We start from the raw sequence: 17724 nt of genomic DNA, 5'->3' as shown, positions 1-17724 counted from the left end.
GTGAAAGTGGAATGAAAGAACAGTACTTGTGAGACATGAGAGAAGAGATTAAACGATTAGGCGACAGGATGCTTTTCTGTCATAAATGGAGGAAGAATCAAAAACGAATGCTGTTGTGGGTATCCGTAACGAATGAAATGAAGAAGCAAATCAAAAACAAAGAAAGCAAGGGAGAGTCTCCCGATGATCACAGGTTGAACAAGAAATACAAGCCTAAGAAGGTGACCAGCGTTGCGAGTTTGGTCGAAGAGGGAAGTGTTAAAGGTGTGGCACTACCGGTGTATGTACCGGTGTGGTTTGTACCAGCCGTTTGCGTACTGCTGGTTCCAGTTGTTGTGCCGCTTGGCTCTGCGCTGGCAGGAGCGGAGACTGTGGAAGGAGTGTTCATGGTCGTGTTTGTACCATTACGAGCAGCGAAGCCAATTCGGTTTTGGTCAAAGTCAAAAACCGAGTAGACATTCTTCATGAATACATCCCCAAGAAGCCAGTCATCAGGCCCAAATGTCTGGGCTCCAACGATGTTGGAATAGCATGTTGTGCCACCTGAGTTAGTGCCGACATAATCTTTAGGCGACACACTGTATGCCACCCCAGAAAAGATGAATTGGAGGGTCAAATTTGTTGAGCATGGAATGAAAAATTCTGTGTCTGCTTGAGTGGATTCCGGAATCAAGGCGTGAATGGCTTTGGCATCAGCTGGTGGAAGAAAGATGTAGGACGTTCCAGTATCGATGATAGCAGACTTGCCAGTAAAGTTGAGTGGAGTTCCCGCAACAACGGCATCATCCAAGGGTATCTCCCACCGATTTGTGGTTAAATTGACGGCGGTGTATGCGATGTTACCCTCGAACTTGCTTGTGTCCACGCCGCCAAATGTGACTTGACCATCCTTGGCACCATCCTTGTTTCGTTGCAGACTTACTCCGATAATGTTCGCCGGGAGAAGCTTTGCCTGGGCGATAGCCTCCATTGCTGTGGATGGTCCCGTTACACTGGAATTAGAACGCCCTAATCCAAGAATGCCGTCCATGGGGTAGTCGGTGAAATCCTTTGACGCATTGTTGACTAGTCCAAAACCAAGTTCCAAGCTGAGATTGGCAAATTTCACCGTGTCGCTGCTCAAAAACCCCGAGACTGTTCCGGATCCATAACCGACACTGAAAGTATTTCCCGTCGTCTGCAGCGTTGTTGAATCATTCTTGCCAAAGGTGTTGTGCAATTCACAAGCAGTGACCGTGCAATCGGTTCCGAATACCCAGGTGTTTGTACCACCAGTATCGAACAACATCCACATCGATTGATTGTTTGAGCCGAATTCCATCGAAAAGAAGTAGGAGAAGTCGTTGCCATCCTGATTGACGGTCACGCTGTTTGGGCCAGTCGCCGGGTTTCCATGAACGATCGTATATTTGTTCTCTCGCCTATTCTGTAGGACTGTTAGCACCAACAACCCTTCCGCCAAGATCTGGAATATATACCACAGTCGACCGCTTCGTAAGCGGAAGAGTCAATAACTCGTCCTTCTGTGTCTCATCATCGCTGCTAACACCAATTCCCAGATGAAATAGGTAGAACCGTTCGACCAGTCCGCTGCTCAACGACGGAGCCTCAGTTGAGGGGCGTATGTATGGATAGAAGGCGTTGACGCCTGTAGACAGAACAGCTGCTGGGAGCACATATTGAGAAAGATGCATGATCCTAGACGAGGATCTCGAATATCGTGGCCGAACACCTCATTGATGACCGTTTTGTAAGGGATTAATATGACATGCAATTGGGCGAGATGACGTGAAGATCAACGATTATGCTAGCGAAGACACCGAAAAAAGGAGCAGCAAACACGCAGAAAATGAGAACAAAAACAGACGAACAAATTACAAGAATATTAATAAAAAGAAATGCACTTCCTCGCAAGACAGACGAGGCAAAAGCGAACGAGGTTGGGGGAAGGAGAGTGGACAGAAAGGAAAGAACGAAGACAATTAATGAAGGAATTAATAATAATGGTGGATGTGGATGGAGCAAGTAAGGAAAGAGCCGGGCGTGGAAGGAACGACAGGCGGCGGCAGTTGGTACGTACTTGCTAGCTCACTATTTGCTAACAGTCACTCACCTTCAGTCACTTAGCGGGGAAGTACCTTCCTTAGGGCCTGCACGAATTGTCCGTTCGTCGCCCAATCAGGGAAGGTGCGGGCCTTAGTCACCGAACGGCGAGCCTCGCTTGGCGACACCTGCAACTGTCTCCCTGGCCCGCAGAAACAGCCAGCCAATCAGGCGGGCTGCTGGCCTGACGATCCGCTTGGAAGTAGTCTAGCGCCGGTGACTAACCGCATCTGGTGTGCTGCCCCTGAGCTTGGCCAGCGCGTCTCTCGAGACGTTGCGTTGACATGAATGATGACTGACTCTCCATGCATCACGAGTACTACCATATATACTACTGGCGCTTCTATACCCTGGACGGAGTCACTCATGATGACTGCGATTGTGTGTCCGTCAATAGCCTGACACAATCATCTCAAGCTCTTTATTCTTTCCATCATATTACGTATTGTGATAGTAGTCGGCATTGTCAGAATTATTATGGGTCGCGATAAGAAGCTGCAAATGACAAAGAGGTCAAGGCGAAACCCCGGTCCGCGCAAGTGCCACCTTTGTCAGGAACCACTGCTTTAGCGCCTGAGGCCTACAGCTCAGCCAGCCGTGATAAGCCGGCGGAAAACCTGGCTGACTCTGAGTATTGCTCGCTTTGTCTGACACTCTGAGATTTCTGACTCTACCGCTAGGTATCGGTGCGCCAATAGCTACGTTATCTGCATGAATGACTATGGCTCTGCTACCTGTCAGACCCTGGGACGAGTCAATACGATGTATCATTTCTTGCACAGAATCATACAATACAGCCGAGCTACCATCGAAAGGTGTACTTAAGTGAGGGCGTTGAAGAAACGATCTGGCCAGACCTGCTAGACAAAAGAAAATCGAGACGCACGCACGAGCTCTGGTCCGCAACTCATCTGGTCCCTCCTACATCCCTCTGGTTTGAGCTGTGGCTGTGGCCGGTCTAATGACGCTACTCACGAAAGCAACTCATGTCGCTCCTTTCGCGGCGGTTAGGGTTCTAGGATCAGAAACACCTAACGCAAAACAGAGTACGGTAAACTTTATCCATCGAGGTGCCCACTTCAGTAACTAGTCATGGCTTATTACGTCGATCACAGCAATATCATATACAGGTCAATAGTGTACCTTTTACGTTCACAATCAACTATCCTACTCTTCTGGTGAGGATAAAATATGCCTTCTCGGGTAATCTGCAAATCACATGACATACGCTTATCCTATACAAAGAGGATGATAACTATACAAAGAATACCAACTTTTATGAACCCGAAGGAAAGTGGACCATCAGATGACTTCCAAACAAAGACTCACAGCCTGTTCAACAAAGTCGAGATCTGTCAGGATACCTACTAACCTCCGCGTACTCTTTTGTTTCACCTATGCATATCTCCTGTCAGATACATATGTTCGCCAGTGGATCCAAGTTCAAGAGACTCATGGATCGATCGGTAGATATATCGTCAACAATCACATCTGGCTCAGCCCGGTTAACCGAGCGTTAGTATGTGTCAGCTCTTGCGGATCGGCACTCTCTTCAATTAGATCTGCTAGACAGTTATAGGGGTTTCCTTTCGTATTCCCATCACAAGGATCAAGCATTGCCCGGAAAATGTCCCTCTCTTCTTTCCATGCTACTGCTAGCCTTACATGCAGTTGCAAGAATAGTATTTCGTAGGCAGTGTTATCATTGTGCAATGTGCATATAACTAATCAATCACTCGGCCCAGCTAGCATCGAGTACTGCCCTCCAGCTCCAGCCCAAGTAAGCTTCTTACCACGAATGGCAGTATTATCGATTGGAGTCGCAACTAGAATATCATCACCATCTGCCCCTTGTCCGCATTGATAATTGGTATTGAACCCCCATGAATATGCTCTTCCTTCAGATGTGATGAGTATGTTGTGATCAGATCCAGCGGCCACGAACGAACAGCTCGAAATGGGCAGCGCTGTAGGCTCAAGTAAAATGCGTGGCTTCCCACGTTCCGATACAACGATTTGAGGATTGTCGACCGGTATAGTACTCAAGTCAATGCCCATTTGAGCGCCATCCATACGACCCCAGACGAGGCATTCACCCGCCTGATTGACACCAATTGAATGATGCGTTCCGCCCCGAATAATCTTCATGTTCTTGCCAGCCAGAGATTGTACCTTTTGAGGAGCGATGACCGTAGTACCATTTGCGCCAGCACCGACTTTGATACCAGTTTGTCCAAAGTTGTTCAGACCCCATGCCCAAGTATCACCATGCTGATCAATGGCAAACGCATGATCGCTTCCAGCGTGAACAGATACGATCTTTGTCTTTGATGAGAAAGGTACGAGTCCAGGAATGAGTCCAGCACGGAGATACAACTTATCGAGGTCATCTTGCTTGACAGACGTACTGTATTGCCGGCCAAGAACTAACCGACGACCAAGTTGGTTCTGTTCTGACATTCCCCAAGAGTACACTTTACCAGCCGCATTGAGCGCAAGGCAGAAGTTGTATCCAGCGCTAATCTGGACGATCTTCTCAAGTTTAGGGATGAGCATTGGCTTGTTTTGTTTTTCAATCACTTGGTTTTGGCGCTGATTCCAGTAGAAGCCATTTTTTGCCTCATTACTCTGAAAATATGTCAGTTTGCTGTTCTGAACATCGAACGGCGACGGTTACTCACAACAAATGTCCCCCATCCATAAACAAAGCCCTTCTCCGTCAAAGCAAACGAAGCACTATCCCCCGCTGTCACTTGAACAATCCTAGCGCTCTTTCCAAAAATCTCTGTCGGTATCGCAGTCGGCGTAGACTCATAAGGATTCAACTCTCCATCTTCACTATCATCGTCCGAGGCATCATCGCCTTCAGTGATATCCTTGACACCACCATCCCAAGCCGTCTCACGTCCCAGAGCGTCATTATCATTAACACCCCATGTTAATACGTGACCATCATACGTCAGAGCCACGGCATGCATACCGCCAGCTGCGATATCGACAACGCCGACTTCGTCTGCGTCTAGCAGAGAATTTAGACGCGGACTGGTCACATCTGTAGCGTTTTTGGGACCAAGACCGAGCTCGCCAGCACTACCTTCACCGAAGACGTATACATTTAGTCTTGTGGTGGATACCTTATTCTTGGTGAGTGTTGTTGAGGATGTCTTGTGTGATCTCGAGGTAGTAGTAGATTTGAGACATTTCGAAGGCTCTGGGACGACCTCAGAACGTCGTTTGCGTGAATATGTTGACTTTATTTGAGGCATTTTCCCCTGAACAATTCTGAGATTAGTTGGCCGCGAAGAATGTGATGTTGATGATCATGAAAGAAGCAAGTTGTTACACCCTTGCCGTAAATAAGTACGTACTGCACTAGCGCATGCCCAGTCCAATTGTAATATTAGATTTTGTCTACCCCGTACTAACTCACAACATTTCCAGTCGAATTCAAAACATAAGTATTAACTCACAGTAAATATTGAGAAGTGAGATAGATTCGTGCCATCCATGGCCATGTCAACAAACTAACTATAATACAAGATATCTTCTAATATACACAAACATCGAGAAAAACAAAACGCAGTGCCATGCAATATTCCATCATATCCAAACCATGCTTTATAAACCCAAGAATTTATTGAACCTCATACGCCATCCTTCAAAACTATTCAATTTCGGGCGCACATCGAGATAAAAGCTCAACTTCCCAGGCCCTGTGGCACCTATAATCCCCCCAGACTCCTCTTGCGGATTGGCCGATGCAGTTTTGCCCTGATAGAAATCAATCACATATTCCACCCTCTCTCCACCGCAACGCTCAACAACCCAGTCATGACGATCAAACGGTAACTGATACCCCATCAACCCATTAAGTCGAGCCCGCGGCGACACAAACTGGGACTCAGTACCCAACCCACGAAAAGCGTATAATTTCGGTCCACCGCATTTCCTGCTCCCTGGGTCGGAAGATGGTGAATCCTTTTCCCATTTCAATATCTCTTGCCAGGCCTTCTCATTCACGGCGTTGTGGATGGGTATTATGGACGCGACAGAAGTTGCTAATTCCTTGGCTGATTGGGTAGAGCCCGGTACGTTGCTTTTGCGAATTAGTGCTTCGAAGAATTGGCGTTCGGAGGGGTATACCCAGTTGCCCGTGGCGGCGTCATGGCCTGTTTCAGACTCGGCGTTGGATGGTGTGGCATGTGAGGCGGTTGGGGATACTGCGTAGGGCGAGGGTGTAGAAGGTTTTGTGTCTGTGGTAGTCGAGCCATCGAAAGCTCGTGGAATACTGCTCACTTCGCGATCGTTGGACAATTGTCGCTGGAGCTTGGGGTTGGGTTTGTCATCAGTCGTCGCATTGCCTGCAGGAGCAGGGAGAGGGTGAGGATGAGGAGGTCCGCCGGCAGAGCCTCCTTGTTGTAGCCATATTTCTCGAGTCTTGTGGTCAACTGGGCATTTGGACTCCTGCGGAGAAGATGTGGGAGGTGCCGGAGCTTGAGTGCTGACATTAGCACCCATCTTGTCGTACCGCAAGCGATCTGTATGTATTTAAAATGTTCGAGAAAACGTAGAAATTTCCCCACGTTTCACGACTTGTGCAAGCTTAATTCGTGTCAAATGATGGATTGATTCCATTGGTAATCAAGCATCTTGAGTCGGAGTCCGGGAGAAAGTCACAAAAATTGAAGCTTACTTAACGTCTAACCTGATTGGGAAGGGCCGTAGCGCCCTCCTTTTTGGCCGAACTTTTGGGACCCCTCAGAGCCAGGACAAAAGGAATATATACCGAAGGCGCCTTCAATTCGGGGAGAATCCTTCTGATATTACCTAATTGTGTTTACCAAATAATTTCTCTCAACATTATCTGCATCTCAGGTCGATTGTTACCATGGCTGACAGCAATGTGTTCCGCGCTACCACGACTGCTCCAGTAAACATTGCGGTCATCAAGTATGACCCCGAACATCCATCCTTCTGACAAGACAACAGATCTGACATACAACCTCTAGATACTGGGGAAAACGCGATGCGACACTGAACCTACCTACAAACTCTTCCCTCTCCGTCACCCTCTCTCAACGCTCCCTTCGCACCGTAACCACCGCATCATGCTCGCCCAACTACCCCGCCGCTGAGGGTGATACCCTCACCCTGAACGGCAAGCCCGAAAACATTAATGCTTCCAAACGAACTCGAGCCTGTCTCTCGAGCCTGCGTGCGCTGCGCAAGGAACTCGAGGACGCCGACTCATCCCTCCCTAAACTTTCCTCATACCCACTCCGTGTCGTCTCAGAGAACAATTTCCCCACGGCCGCTGGCCTCGCAAGTTCCGCTGCCGGATTTGCAGCTCTTGTGCGCGCCATTGCAGACCTTTACGAACTGCCACAATCACCTACAGACCTTAGTAAGATCGCCAGACAAGGTTCGGGCTCTGCCTGCCGTTCCTTGCAAGGAGGATATGTCGCCTGGCGAGCGGGCACAAAGGAAGATGGAAGCGACAGCGTCGCCGAAGAAATCGCGCCTGCATCCCACTGGCCCGAGATGCGAGCACTCATCTTGGTTGTCAGCGCCGAGAAGAAGGATGTCCCCAGTACAACCGGTATGCAGACCACCGTGCACACCTCGCCGCTCTTCGCAACTCGCGCAGAACACATTGTGCCCAAGCGTATGATTGGTATGGAAGAAGCCATTACCAAGCGCGACTTTGCTGCTTTTGCGGATCTGACTATGCGTGATTCGAACAATTTCCATGCTTGTTGTTTGGATTCCGAGCCTCCAATTTTCTACTTGAATGATGTGTCGCGCGCTGCGATTCGGTTGGTGAATGATATCAACCGCGTAGCTGGTAAGGTCGTCGCTGCTTATACTTTTGATGCCGGCCCAAATGCGGTTATTTACTACCTTGATGAAGCCTCTGAACTCGTCGGAGGTACATTCAAGGCTATTTTGGGTGGAGAGTTGGAAGGATGGGAGGGTCCATTCGGTGATAGACTCAAGAGCGTTTCCGCCGGTGTTGATCTGACCAGCTTGGATTCAAAGGCTATTGAGGTCTTGAAGACTGGTATTAGTCGTGTTATTCTTACTGGTGTGGGTGAGGGTCCTGAGAAGATTGATACCCATCTTGTCAGTGAGAAGGGTGATATTCTGAGTCTTTAGATGGAATTTGTTTGAAGACAAGACAGTCGTTTCTTTTGTTAGTTTGTTTCCTTCTCAAGACTTAAAAAAACTTATACATAGATAGTATTAACGAAATTAGCATCAAAGATATCAATCTTCGCATGATAGCCATCTACTACATACAATCACCCGAAACTGCTCGTTTGATTTCATTCATTGAACATAACTTTTTATTCATCGTCTAATCATCCAATCACTACATTAGGCAGGCCTATCAGCCCAAAAGAGCTAATTTCTTAAACTCCTTCATAACCGGCGCAGCACGCTTCTGGCCTGCATATATGCTCTCCAAGAAAACAGCATCACCGCCAACAGCTGAAGCTGTCTGCTCCCCGGGACCCTGCTCAGAATCCTCCGGTTGTTTCTGCTGATCTTCTGCTGGCGTGTCAAAAACATCCTCAATAGCAGACGAACACAACCCCAACACCTCTTGAAGCGCCTTTTCAACCGCAACAGCGCGTTCCCTCATGCCCCGTCGCAAAAGCCCCTCAATCAACGAAGTGGTTTCATCAAATGTACTATTGACCCGCTCAATCAAACGTCGCACACTATTCACTAGATACTCTTCCTCATACACTGTTCCCTTTCGACCAGCTGCTCGTTTCCGTTCTTCGCGTCGGCGGGTCTTTGATGTTCGGCGTGTCATGTTTGTGCCACCCGTGTAGCGGGTGAACATTGTTCGGCCGGCGGCTGTTGAGGCGTCGGTCGGTGCGAGGGAGACGTTATCTGGGATGTCAACTCCTCCAGCAGCTGCATCAAGAGATGGATCTCCGCCAAAGAATGCCAAGGGGTCTGTCAAACGCTTTTCGCGCAGTTCGTCAATTCGGGGAACCTGTGCGTTTAGTTGGGCTTTGCAATCGGCCAAAAAGTCGGTTGTTGAGCCCATGGCTTCTGCGAGACCGTTGTCGACGAGTTCGGGGATGCGGTCTTGAAGGCCGTTGATTGCCAGGATGCGTGTAGCGTCTGCGAATTGAGAGGCGCGGCAGAAGAGTGTTGCTGCTGCGGGATAGTTTTTGAGGTGGTCTGCTTGGATCTGTGCTGCGGAGAGATAGTCCTTGTCCTCTTCTACCAGAGTTGTGGCTAGGTTACTAGCGTGAGTCTCCAGCTCGGTTGGCGATAAAGGAACCATTAGAGCGCAATAGAGGGATTCGCGCCAACGGTGGGCAATCTGGTAAGATTTGTATGCTTCGTCATAGATACCAAGCGATTCGTAGGCTATAGAATAGCGTTAGTTCCAGTTGATCGAGACAGCTAGATCTGGCTTGTTCCTTACCAATGGCAGCTTCTTGATAATCATTCTGACTGTACAAATAATCAGCATACAGGAGGGTCATTTCCCTCAACTGCTCTGCCTGATACTTGTACAGTTCAAGTGCTTCTCGATAAAGACTGTGCTTGACAGCATATTGTTTCACTTCATCGAATGCCTCTAGAGCATGGAGGTGCTTCAAAGCTTTTGCCGATCGAGCCAGGTAATTGTCGATTTCGTATTGTCGGCGAAGTTCGGGGAGAGTCTGGAGTTTTCGGAGAAAGGGGAGGTATTCTCGCGGATCCTATTCCATTGTCAGCATCAATTGGATATTCACATCTCATCATGAAACAGTTGGGACATACCATTTGCGCTTGCTGAGCAACAAGAAGAGTAAGCTCGAGGTCGTAGAGTCCGAGAGCATTCTTGTAGAGATGAAGGGCATCAGTCAAGAAACACATATGCTCTATAGCTTCCTCGGCTTGTGCCGGATTTCGCACTATATTTCGTTAGTCTCGAAGACATACATGCCTTGCATTGAGGAGACAAACCTCTTAAATCTGCTACTAGTTGTAGACCGGAATCAAGATCAGGAGGAAACTTGCACACATGAGCAGTGACCACATTCTGTAGGTTTGTGTCCATCTTGTTCTTCAGAGCCACCAAGAATGCATCACAAATGCGGTTGATCTTGCTGTCCTTTGATGATTTCAGAGGTCCTGCTGCATTGACTCCAGCCTTTGCTGCAGCGTCAGCTTCAGCTTTTGAAAGTTTTAGTGTATCCTTGTAAAGAGTCTGGGAGACATCTTCTTCTCTGTCAAGAAGTCAGTAAGCTTGATTCATCAAAAGAGGTAGAAACAATCATACTTTAGACGTGACAAAAACTCATCAATGTAATCAACTCTCTTGACCTGCGTAATGAAAAGAGGAACATTTTCCATAAACTGTTGAGGGGCATAGTCGTGTAGGATGTTCATATCAACCATCTGGCTTCGACAGGCAAGATATGCGGAGCGGTATTCTTTCGCATCTATGAAGGTTCTGATTCCCGCCAAAACCAACGCTCGGGGATAAATCGTTTCGAGATTTCCTCGAGGCATCTGTAATGTGACAGCAAAGTTTGAAGGCGTCACTGTAACTATTCGCCCGCCACGCTCAATGCTTCTGCATCGCTCGTCGGTCTCTGGGGTATCGGCAGGTACTTCCATGTCTGCAGTCAAATTAGTACTCTTTGTCAAGATAATCATTTGCCCTGCTTTGTTTACATACCCTCCACGTTTGTGATATGGACAAACTTCAAGAGATGTTGTGTGGTGGTAAAAATGATGTGGGCAGGTGTAAGAATAAAAGAAGTGCAGTTCTTTGCCAACAGACGCCGATTGGCATACAAAGCTCCTGTCCTCGTCATGGAGACAATAATGTCCTGTACCCGTTAGTTGAGTCAACCTACAAATCTGGGGAATAGAAGTAAGTACCTGATCATTAGATATGTAGGTGCTAGACGCCCACTGGACTTCAACAGCGGGGGCTGTGTCAAAAGCGGAAATCTCCAACTCTTCTGTAGATAGTATGCCTTGTAAATATGTTGTACCCTTCGTTTTCAACGAAGATTTTGAGATCCAGAGCTTGTCGTACTGAATGTTCGTGATCATGCTTTGAACCTGCTCCTCTGGGCTAATCATGTATGACATAGAGCTCTCACGAGTATCTAGCCTCATCCTTTCGATTCGGCGATTTGGACCGTCATGAAGGAGGATGAAGACTTCGTTATCGTTGAGGACTGCGACCTGCCTTGGCCGAGAGTTGGGTGTCTGAGGAAGAGGGTGGCTGGATTCCAATAACGGCGTAGGAACTGGTCGAGTCTTTAACGGCCATGAGAAGATGGAGAAGCCATCTGTCGTAAGCACTGCAATTCTAGCACCTGAATGGCTGAATGCAACATCCACGATATTGGAATCGACGTTGATTTCACAATGAGCCATGGGTGGAGGAACGCCAGAGAGTCTTAGGGGCGTCAGCTTCAGAATTCTTCCGTCTATGACACCCACTACCCCATAATCATCTGGGCTTGTAGTTGAGCCATGAGAGACATCAGAAACCCATTCACTGTCCATCAGGAGGTTAGACGAAGCGGCAATGAGCCGCAAGGCTTTTTCTTGGTGCCAACGAATGAATTTCTTCCCCTCGCCAAGAAGCGCAACTTCTTGTTTGAGATAGTAGTGGTAGTTGCCCATAGTCCAAAGCTGAACACGATCTTTGAAATACACGGCTAAGACTGTAGAATCAATGTTCCAGTTCAGGTATATATCAGATGCCCAAGTCTGTCGCTCTTCCTCCGATAGCCTCAGCGTGAACTGGCCGTGACGTAAGCCGTTACGCTCAAAGAAGACTACATCGATACGATCATCAAGGCGTTGGATACCGGCGATCAAGTTACCCGACGGTCTCCAACTTAGCGCTCCTTCCAATCCATCTACAGGTTCGCTAACACTGTCGAGAATTCCCTCCCGAGAATATACTCTGATCACTCTTCGAACACCGGTTTCCACGCTGTTCACGGCAACATAAGCGCCATCTCCTCGCCAGGTGATAGTGGTACGAGAATCATCAAAGCTGCTGAATTTGCCCTCGTCAACCTTTTCAGGCATCGTGGGATCCCTTAATGCTTTGGCTCTTTTGCCTTGGAATTGGGTCTCCTTCTTGCCCCATCCAACAGAGACATGTCGTGATAGTTTCAGGTCTTCTGGCGAGAAAGAAATTTCTGCAACATTCTCGAATTCGCGGGTCATGTACAGAAGCGTGTTTGCTCTTGTCGTAATGGCCAAAAGCTCTTCATCTGGAGACCAGGCTGCAGCCGATATACCAACATCGACAGAGCCCAAGATTTCAATCTTGTCTTCCCCAGGCTGGGCGTCCTCTCGAACAATGATGATATCGCCTCCCTGGAGAACAAGAATTGTAGTCAAGTTGTCTGCAAAGTACTCCAACGATAAAACTTGATCACAGGGCAAGTCAGGCAGCGGGCTTGGAGCATCCCAGGATGCAATCGTCTCAAAGTCTTCCTGGCTGGCGGGAGATGTATAAACTACATCGTGTCGCTTCCTCCGCAACTCGATAACCTGATTTTCTGCCTCTGGCCCAAATGTGCAAATAATGGAATCTGAAGCAGTGTCCCAAGCTGTGGCGGTCAAAGGGAGCTTGGAGTGTAGCTCGACTTCGGCGAGGCGCACGTTCTTTAGATTGCGCATCTTGCTTGGATTATTTGCCCCTCCTCATTGATCAGAACCGTGAAACTCTGCCAGCTTGCAATGGCCCTGATTTTTATTTCATCTGCTTATGTCGAATATTTTTCGGCAGCTTATAAATATGATTCGTGGGGTTGATTAGCCTTGAATGTCATATCAATAAAAAAATTATTTGGTTGATCCGCAAATTCGGTGTTCCGAGATCCATCGACAAAATATCAACCAATGACTTCATTCACATTTCCGACTGCAATCGTCTAGCACAGATTATCATACGACTACGACTGACCACGACAAAATATGAAAACTGCACAAACACATTGACCTGTTTGACGAAAGAGTTCTTAAGATTCTCTAGTTTTGTACAAATGAAATCTTTAATCTGATGTAATGTAACAGTCCCTTTCCCAACATTCAACCTAACTAAGTAATCGACTCGGCGCGCATCGTCTAAGGACGGGTCTTGTAGGTTTGCCAGACTGTAACGATTGATTAGCAAATAGATAAAAACAAGACCGAGCTCGAGAGAGAATAGAAGACCTACCGGCAATGGCGAATGGAGCACCGAATCCGGCGACTAGAAAAGCACACAGTTAGTCCAGTTTGTTCGGGTATATCTATCCACTAAAGCTACAATGGCGCGACGTACTCATGAATCCCCAGTAACGGAAGAAGAAGTACTTGGTCTTGGGGTTGAAGGGAATGTTGGAGCGAGGACCCTCAGCGTAGTGGTAAGGGCTGGCAAGCTGTGCACGGGTGGTTGTGAAGGCACGGCGAGTGACAAAGGCGTTGGCCAATCTGGCCCGGGTAGCGGAGGCGGCAATCATCTTGTTTCAATTAGACAGGAGTCAATTGGAAACACTTCAATTAGTGTGCGTACCTTGACTGGAAGTTGCGGAGGAGCAATTGGGAGCTGGATGTCAACAAGATCGAGGGAGTGGCATGGGAATCATCATCAGATCAGCGTAAGCTTTCCACCCGAGTTCCCGCGAGTCACGTGAAGGCCTTTCACGTGACTCTCAGGGTTTATATACCAGCAGACCAACCAATGAAGGAGCGGCCCGCGCTCTTTCCCCAATCAGGAATCGCAAATTTCTAGTTCGCGCAGCCTCCCCAACTTTTTTGTTTTTCGACAGTTGTGCTATCAGCCATCTCCATTTGCACTTCCTTTCATTTAAGAGAGGAGTCAATTGTCAAGATGGATGACTTATTCGATGTTTTCGAAGACAAGCCCGGAGCTTACGTCTCAGACGATGAGCCTGCAAGATCTCGACCAAAGAAAGACAAAAGCAAAAAGCGGCAAGCAAATGGTGATGTGAAGGCCAAAAAGCAAGACTCACAACCCGACGAGGAAGTCTCACCAGACGCTCCGGCTGCGGATACAACGGCGAATGGCGCAGATCGCCAATCCGAAGAAAATGCCCAGCCAGAAGCGAAGCGCCAACGCATTCAAGATGAGCCGGCAGCAGTCGTCGCCGATTCCTTCGAAACCGAGCAGGAACGAGAAGTGGCTGCCTCAGCTGGGCTACAAGCCACCCAAGATACAGGTGCCGTCGTGCTCTCGCATCAAGTCCGCCACCAAGTCGCAATTCCACCAAACTATCCGTACATACCTATTTCCCAACATGTGCCTCCCGAGGAGCCTGCTAGAGTTTGGCCGTTTACCCTTGATCCTTTCCAACAAACCGCCGTTCATTCGATACAGAGAGAAGAGAGTGTTCTGGTTTCGGCCCATACAAGTGCTGGAAAAACGGTTGTAGCAGAATATGCTATTGCGCAAAGTTTGAAGAAGAACCAGAGAGTCATCTATACTAGTCCTATCAAGGCTTTGAGTAATCAAAAGTACCGAGAGTTCGCAGCAGAATTCGGCGACGTGGGTCTGATGACTGGAGATGTTACAATCAATCCCACAGCAACATGTCTCGTCATGACTACGGAGATTTTGAGATCCATGCTTTATCGCGGTTCGGAAATCATGCGAGAAGTAGCATGGGTCGTGTTTGACGAAATTCACTACATGCGTGACGCAAGTAAGTTTTGTTCGATCTCCAAAATAGAGGGCTTTGCTAACAACATTTTCTTAATTAGCTCGTGGTGTCGTTTGGGAAGAGACTATCATTCTACTCCCAGACAAGGTTCGCTACGTCTTCTTGTCCGCCACGATCCCCAACGCCATGCAGTTCGCAGAATGGATTGTCAATTTGCATCACCAACCATGTCACGTTGTTTATACTGATTTCCGACCCACGCCGTTACAACATTATTTCTTCCCGGCTGGTGCAGAAGGAATTCACTTGGTGGTCGATGAAAAAGGTGTTTTCCGGGAAGATAACTTTCAGAAAGCAATGAGCACTATTGCCGAAAACAAGGGTGACGATCCGGCAAACGCCTTGGCCAATCGCAAGGGTAAAGGCAAAGACAAGAAGTTCAACAAGGGAGCCAACAAGGGGCCCTCCGATATCTTCAAGATCGTCAGGATGATCATGTTAAGAAGCTACAACCCCGTCATCGTTTTCAGTTTCAGCAAGCGCGAGTGTGAAGCAAACGCTTTGCAAATGAGTAAAATGGCCTTCAACGACGACTCTGAGAAAGAAATGGTTTCCAAAGTCTTCAACAGCGCCATTGAGATGCTCTCTGAAGAGGACCGACAGCTGAAACAAATCCAGAACCTTCTACCTCTGTTACGACGTGGAATCGGCATCCATCACGGAGGTCTACTCCCCATTTTGAAGGAGACCATCGAAATTTTGTTCCAAGAGGGTCTTCTCAAGGTACTTTTCGCCACGGAGACGTTTTCTATTGGACTGAACATGCCTGCCAAAACAGTTGTCTTTACAAGTGTACGGAAGTTCGATGGCATTGATACACGCTGGGTTACACCGTCCGAATTTATTCAGATGTCAGGACGAGCTGGTCGAAGAGGTCTGGACGAACGTGGTATCGTGATCATGATGGTCGGTGAAGAAATGGAGCCCTCCGTTGCGAAGGAGATCGTGCGTGGCGAACAAGACCGACTCAACTCTGCTTTCCATTTAGGGTACAACATGATTCTCAATTTGATACGAGTTGACGGTATTTCCCCTGAATTCATGCTCAGGAAGTGCTTCTATCAATTCCAGAATACATCTAGCGTTGCTGGTTTGGAGAAAGGTTAGTAACGATATACTTTCTCATGGTTCGTAGATACTGACGACGTTAGAACTTGCGGAGCTTGAGACCAAACGGATCAACATGAGCATTCCAGACGAACCCACAATTCAGGATTACTATGATTTACGAAAGCAATTGACAAGATTTACTGCTGATATGCAAGAAGTTATCACCCACCCCGATTACTGTTTACAGTTCCTGCAACCAGGACGTCTTGTGCATATCATGCATCAAGGTAATGACCTTGGCTGGGGCGCCATTGTAAACTACAAGCAACGGAGATCAAAGAATCCTAACGAAGTCCTCGCCCCTCAAGAGTCATATATTGTGGATGTCTTGTTGCAGGTTGCGGAAGGCTCTTCAACGGGCACTCGCACTCACACCGATCTACCTGCTGGTATTCGACCACCAAAGGAGGGCGAAAAGAGCCATATGCAAGTCGTACCGGTGCTTCTAAAGTGTCTACAATCTATATCTCACGTCCGAATCTTCCTCCCCAAAGAGGTGCAAACGGTAGACTCGCGGGCTAGCGTCAAACGTTCAGTTGATGAGATTAAGAAGCGATTCCCGGATGGTCTGCCTCTCCTTGATCCGATTGAGAACATGAACATCACGGATGACTCTTTCAAGAAACTCATGAGGGTAAGTTCTTCACTCATTGCAGTCCTGTGGTAGGTTGCTGATTGGATGTTACAGAAAGTTGAGGTGCTTGAATCGCGGCTCTTGGCCAACCCTCTGCATAATTCGCCACGCTTGCCAGAATTGTACGACCAATATTCGGAAAAAGTCGAATTAGGCGTCCAAATCAAGGACATCAAGAAGAAGATTTCCGACGCTATGTCGGTTATACAGATGGATGAATTGAAATGCCGAAAGCGAGTTCTTCGGCGACTTGACTTCATCAACAAAGAAGACGTTGTCCAGCTCAAGGCTCGAGTAGCATGCGAGATCAGCACTGGTGATGAACTCATGCTGAGTGAACTGTTGTTCAATGGTTTTTTCAACAACCTTACACCCGAACAAATTGCGGCTGTCCTGAGTTGCTTTGTCTTTGAAGAAAAGGTCAAGGACGCACCTGCATTGACTCGGGATGAGCTAAGCAAGCCGCTCAAAGAAATACAGTCTCAAGCTCGGATCATTGCCAAGATGTCCATGGAATCGAAACTAGCAGTTAATGAGGAAGAATACGTACAAAGCTTCCACTGGGAGCTTATGGATGTGATTTATGAGTGGGCTCACGGCATGTCATTCGCAAAAATCTGTACGATGACAGACGTTTACGAAGGTAGTTTGATTCGAGTCTTCCGTCGTCTTGAGGAACTGATGCGACAGATGGCACAGGCTGCCAAGGTCATGGGCAACGATGAGCTTGAACAGAAGTTCGAGACATCTCTCACCAAGGTTCGCCGAGATATTGTTGCCGCTCAATCTCTATACTTGTAATGAGCGTGTTGTCATTGGTCGTTTATTTCATATTCCCGCATGGCATTGGCGTTTTGGGGGGTTCGGCTTGACCACAAAAGTTAGATGTATAGAGCCTTAGTACAAACGTACGAATGAGAATAAATGTGTATATTCATTGACAAATGGAAATTGTACGTAGGTTGAACCCAATTAATATGCAGCCAACAGCGATATAGGTCGAATTCAGAAATTACAGCTGACCCCTCATAGAAAAAGTACTTGACTCGGAACAATACAGCGATACGTAATTACAATACTGCGCAAGGTCCTCGTGCTCTTTTGCAAACGGGTTTAGCTGCACTTTGGTTGCCTTGTCTACGGTCAGACTGTAACGCT

At 47.7% G+C, this 17724-nt stretch overlaps 7 protein-coding genes across 7 annotated transcripts; 2 read left to right on the top strand and 5 right to left on the bottom strand.

The window, feature by feature from the left end:
• Nucleotides 1-187: 187 nt before the first annotated feature.
• EYB26_001177 (uncharacterized protein) lies at nucleotides 188-1694 on the bottom strand (the record flags this gene model as incomplete). The annotated part of the gene is made up of 2 exons (XM_054260488.1): nucleotides 188-1426; nucleotides 1479-1694. 2 exons carry the CDS (start codon nucleotides 1692-1694, stop codon nucleotides 188-190), a joined length of 1455 nt encoding a protein of 484 aa, XP_054116463.1.
• A 2137-nt stretch (nucleotides 1695-3831) lies between these two features.
• EYB26_001176 (uncharacterized protein) lies at nucleotides 3832-5369 on the bottom strand (the record flags this gene model as incomplete). The annotated part of the gene is made up of 2 exons (XM_054260487.1): nucleotides 3832-4731; nucleotides 4785-5369. The coding sequence occupies 2 exons, from the start codon at nucleotides 5367-5369 to the stop codon at nucleotides 3832-3834; spliced, it is 1485 nt and encodes a 494-aa protein (XP_054116462.1).
• Nucleotides 5370-5721: 352 nt separating this feature from the next.
• On the bottom strand, nucleotides 5722-6621 carry EYB26_001175 (uncharacterized protein; the record flags this gene model as incomplete). The annotated part of the gene is made up of 1 exon (XM_054260486.1): nucleotides 5722-6621. The coding sequence occupies one exon, from the start codon at nucleotides 6619-6621 to the stop codon at nucleotides 5722-5724; it is 900 nt and encodes a 299-aa protein (XP_054116461.1).
• A 370-nt stretch (nucleotides 6622-6991) lies between these two features.
• EYB26_001174 (uncharacterized protein) lies at nucleotides 6992-8259 on the top strand (the record flags this gene model as incomplete). The annotated part of the gene is made up of 2 exons (XM_054260485.1): nucleotides 6992-7053; nucleotides 7113-8259. The coding sequence occupies 2 exons, from the start codon at nucleotides 6992-6994 to the stop codon at nucleotides 8257-8259; spliced, it is 1209 nt and encodes a 402-aa protein (XP_054116460.1).
• A 235-nt stretch (nucleotides 8260-8494) lies between these two features.
• EYB26_001173 (uncharacterized protein) lies at nucleotides 8495-12777 on the bottom strand (the record flags this gene model as incomplete). Its single annotated transcript, XM_054260484.1, has 7 exons — nucleotides 8495-9495; nucleotides 9554-9833; nucleotides 9895-10028; nucleotides 10081-10343; nucleotides 10397-10739; nucleotides 10799-10952; nucleotides 11005-12777. The coding sequence occupies 7 exons, from the start codon at nucleotides 12775-12777 to the stop codon at nucleotides 8495-8497; spliced, it is 3948 nt and encodes a 1315-aa protein (XP_054116459.1).
• Nucleotides 12778-13224: 447 nt separating this feature from the next.
• EYB26_001172 (uncharacterized protein) lies at nucleotides 13225-13926 on the bottom strand (the record flags this gene model as incomplete). The annotated part of the gene is made up of 5 exons (XM_054260483.1): nucleotides 13225-13253; nucleotides 13319-13351; nucleotides 13424-13601; nucleotides 13655-13687; nucleotides 13909-13926. 5 exons carry the CDS (start codon nucleotides 13924-13926, stop codon nucleotides 13225-13227), a joined length of 291 nt encoding a protein of 96 aa, XP_054116458.1.
• Nucleotides 13927-13972: 46 nt separating this feature from the next.
• Nucleotides 13973-17367, top strand: EYB26_001171 (uncharacterized protein; the record flags this gene model as incomplete). The annotated part of the gene is made up of 4 exons (XM_054260482.1): nucleotides 13973-14804; nucleotides 14863-15924; nucleotides 15974-16566; nucleotides 16621-17367. The coding sequence occupies 4 exons, from the start codon at nucleotides 13973-13975 to the stop codon at nucleotides 17365-17367; spliced, it is 3234 nt and encodes a 1077-aa protein (XP_054116457.1).
• Nucleotides 17368-17724: the final 357 nt, after the last annotated feature.

Source organism: Talaromyces marneffei, chromosome 1 (assembly GCF_009556855.1).
Source record: "Talaromyces marneffei chromosome 1, complete sequence".
Classification (NCBI taxonomy): Eukaryota; Fungi; Ascomycota; class Eurotiomycetes; order Eurotiales; family Trichocomaceae; genus Talaromyces; species Talaromyces marneffei.
This window is presented reverse-complemented; position numbering and strand designations above follow the sequence as displayed.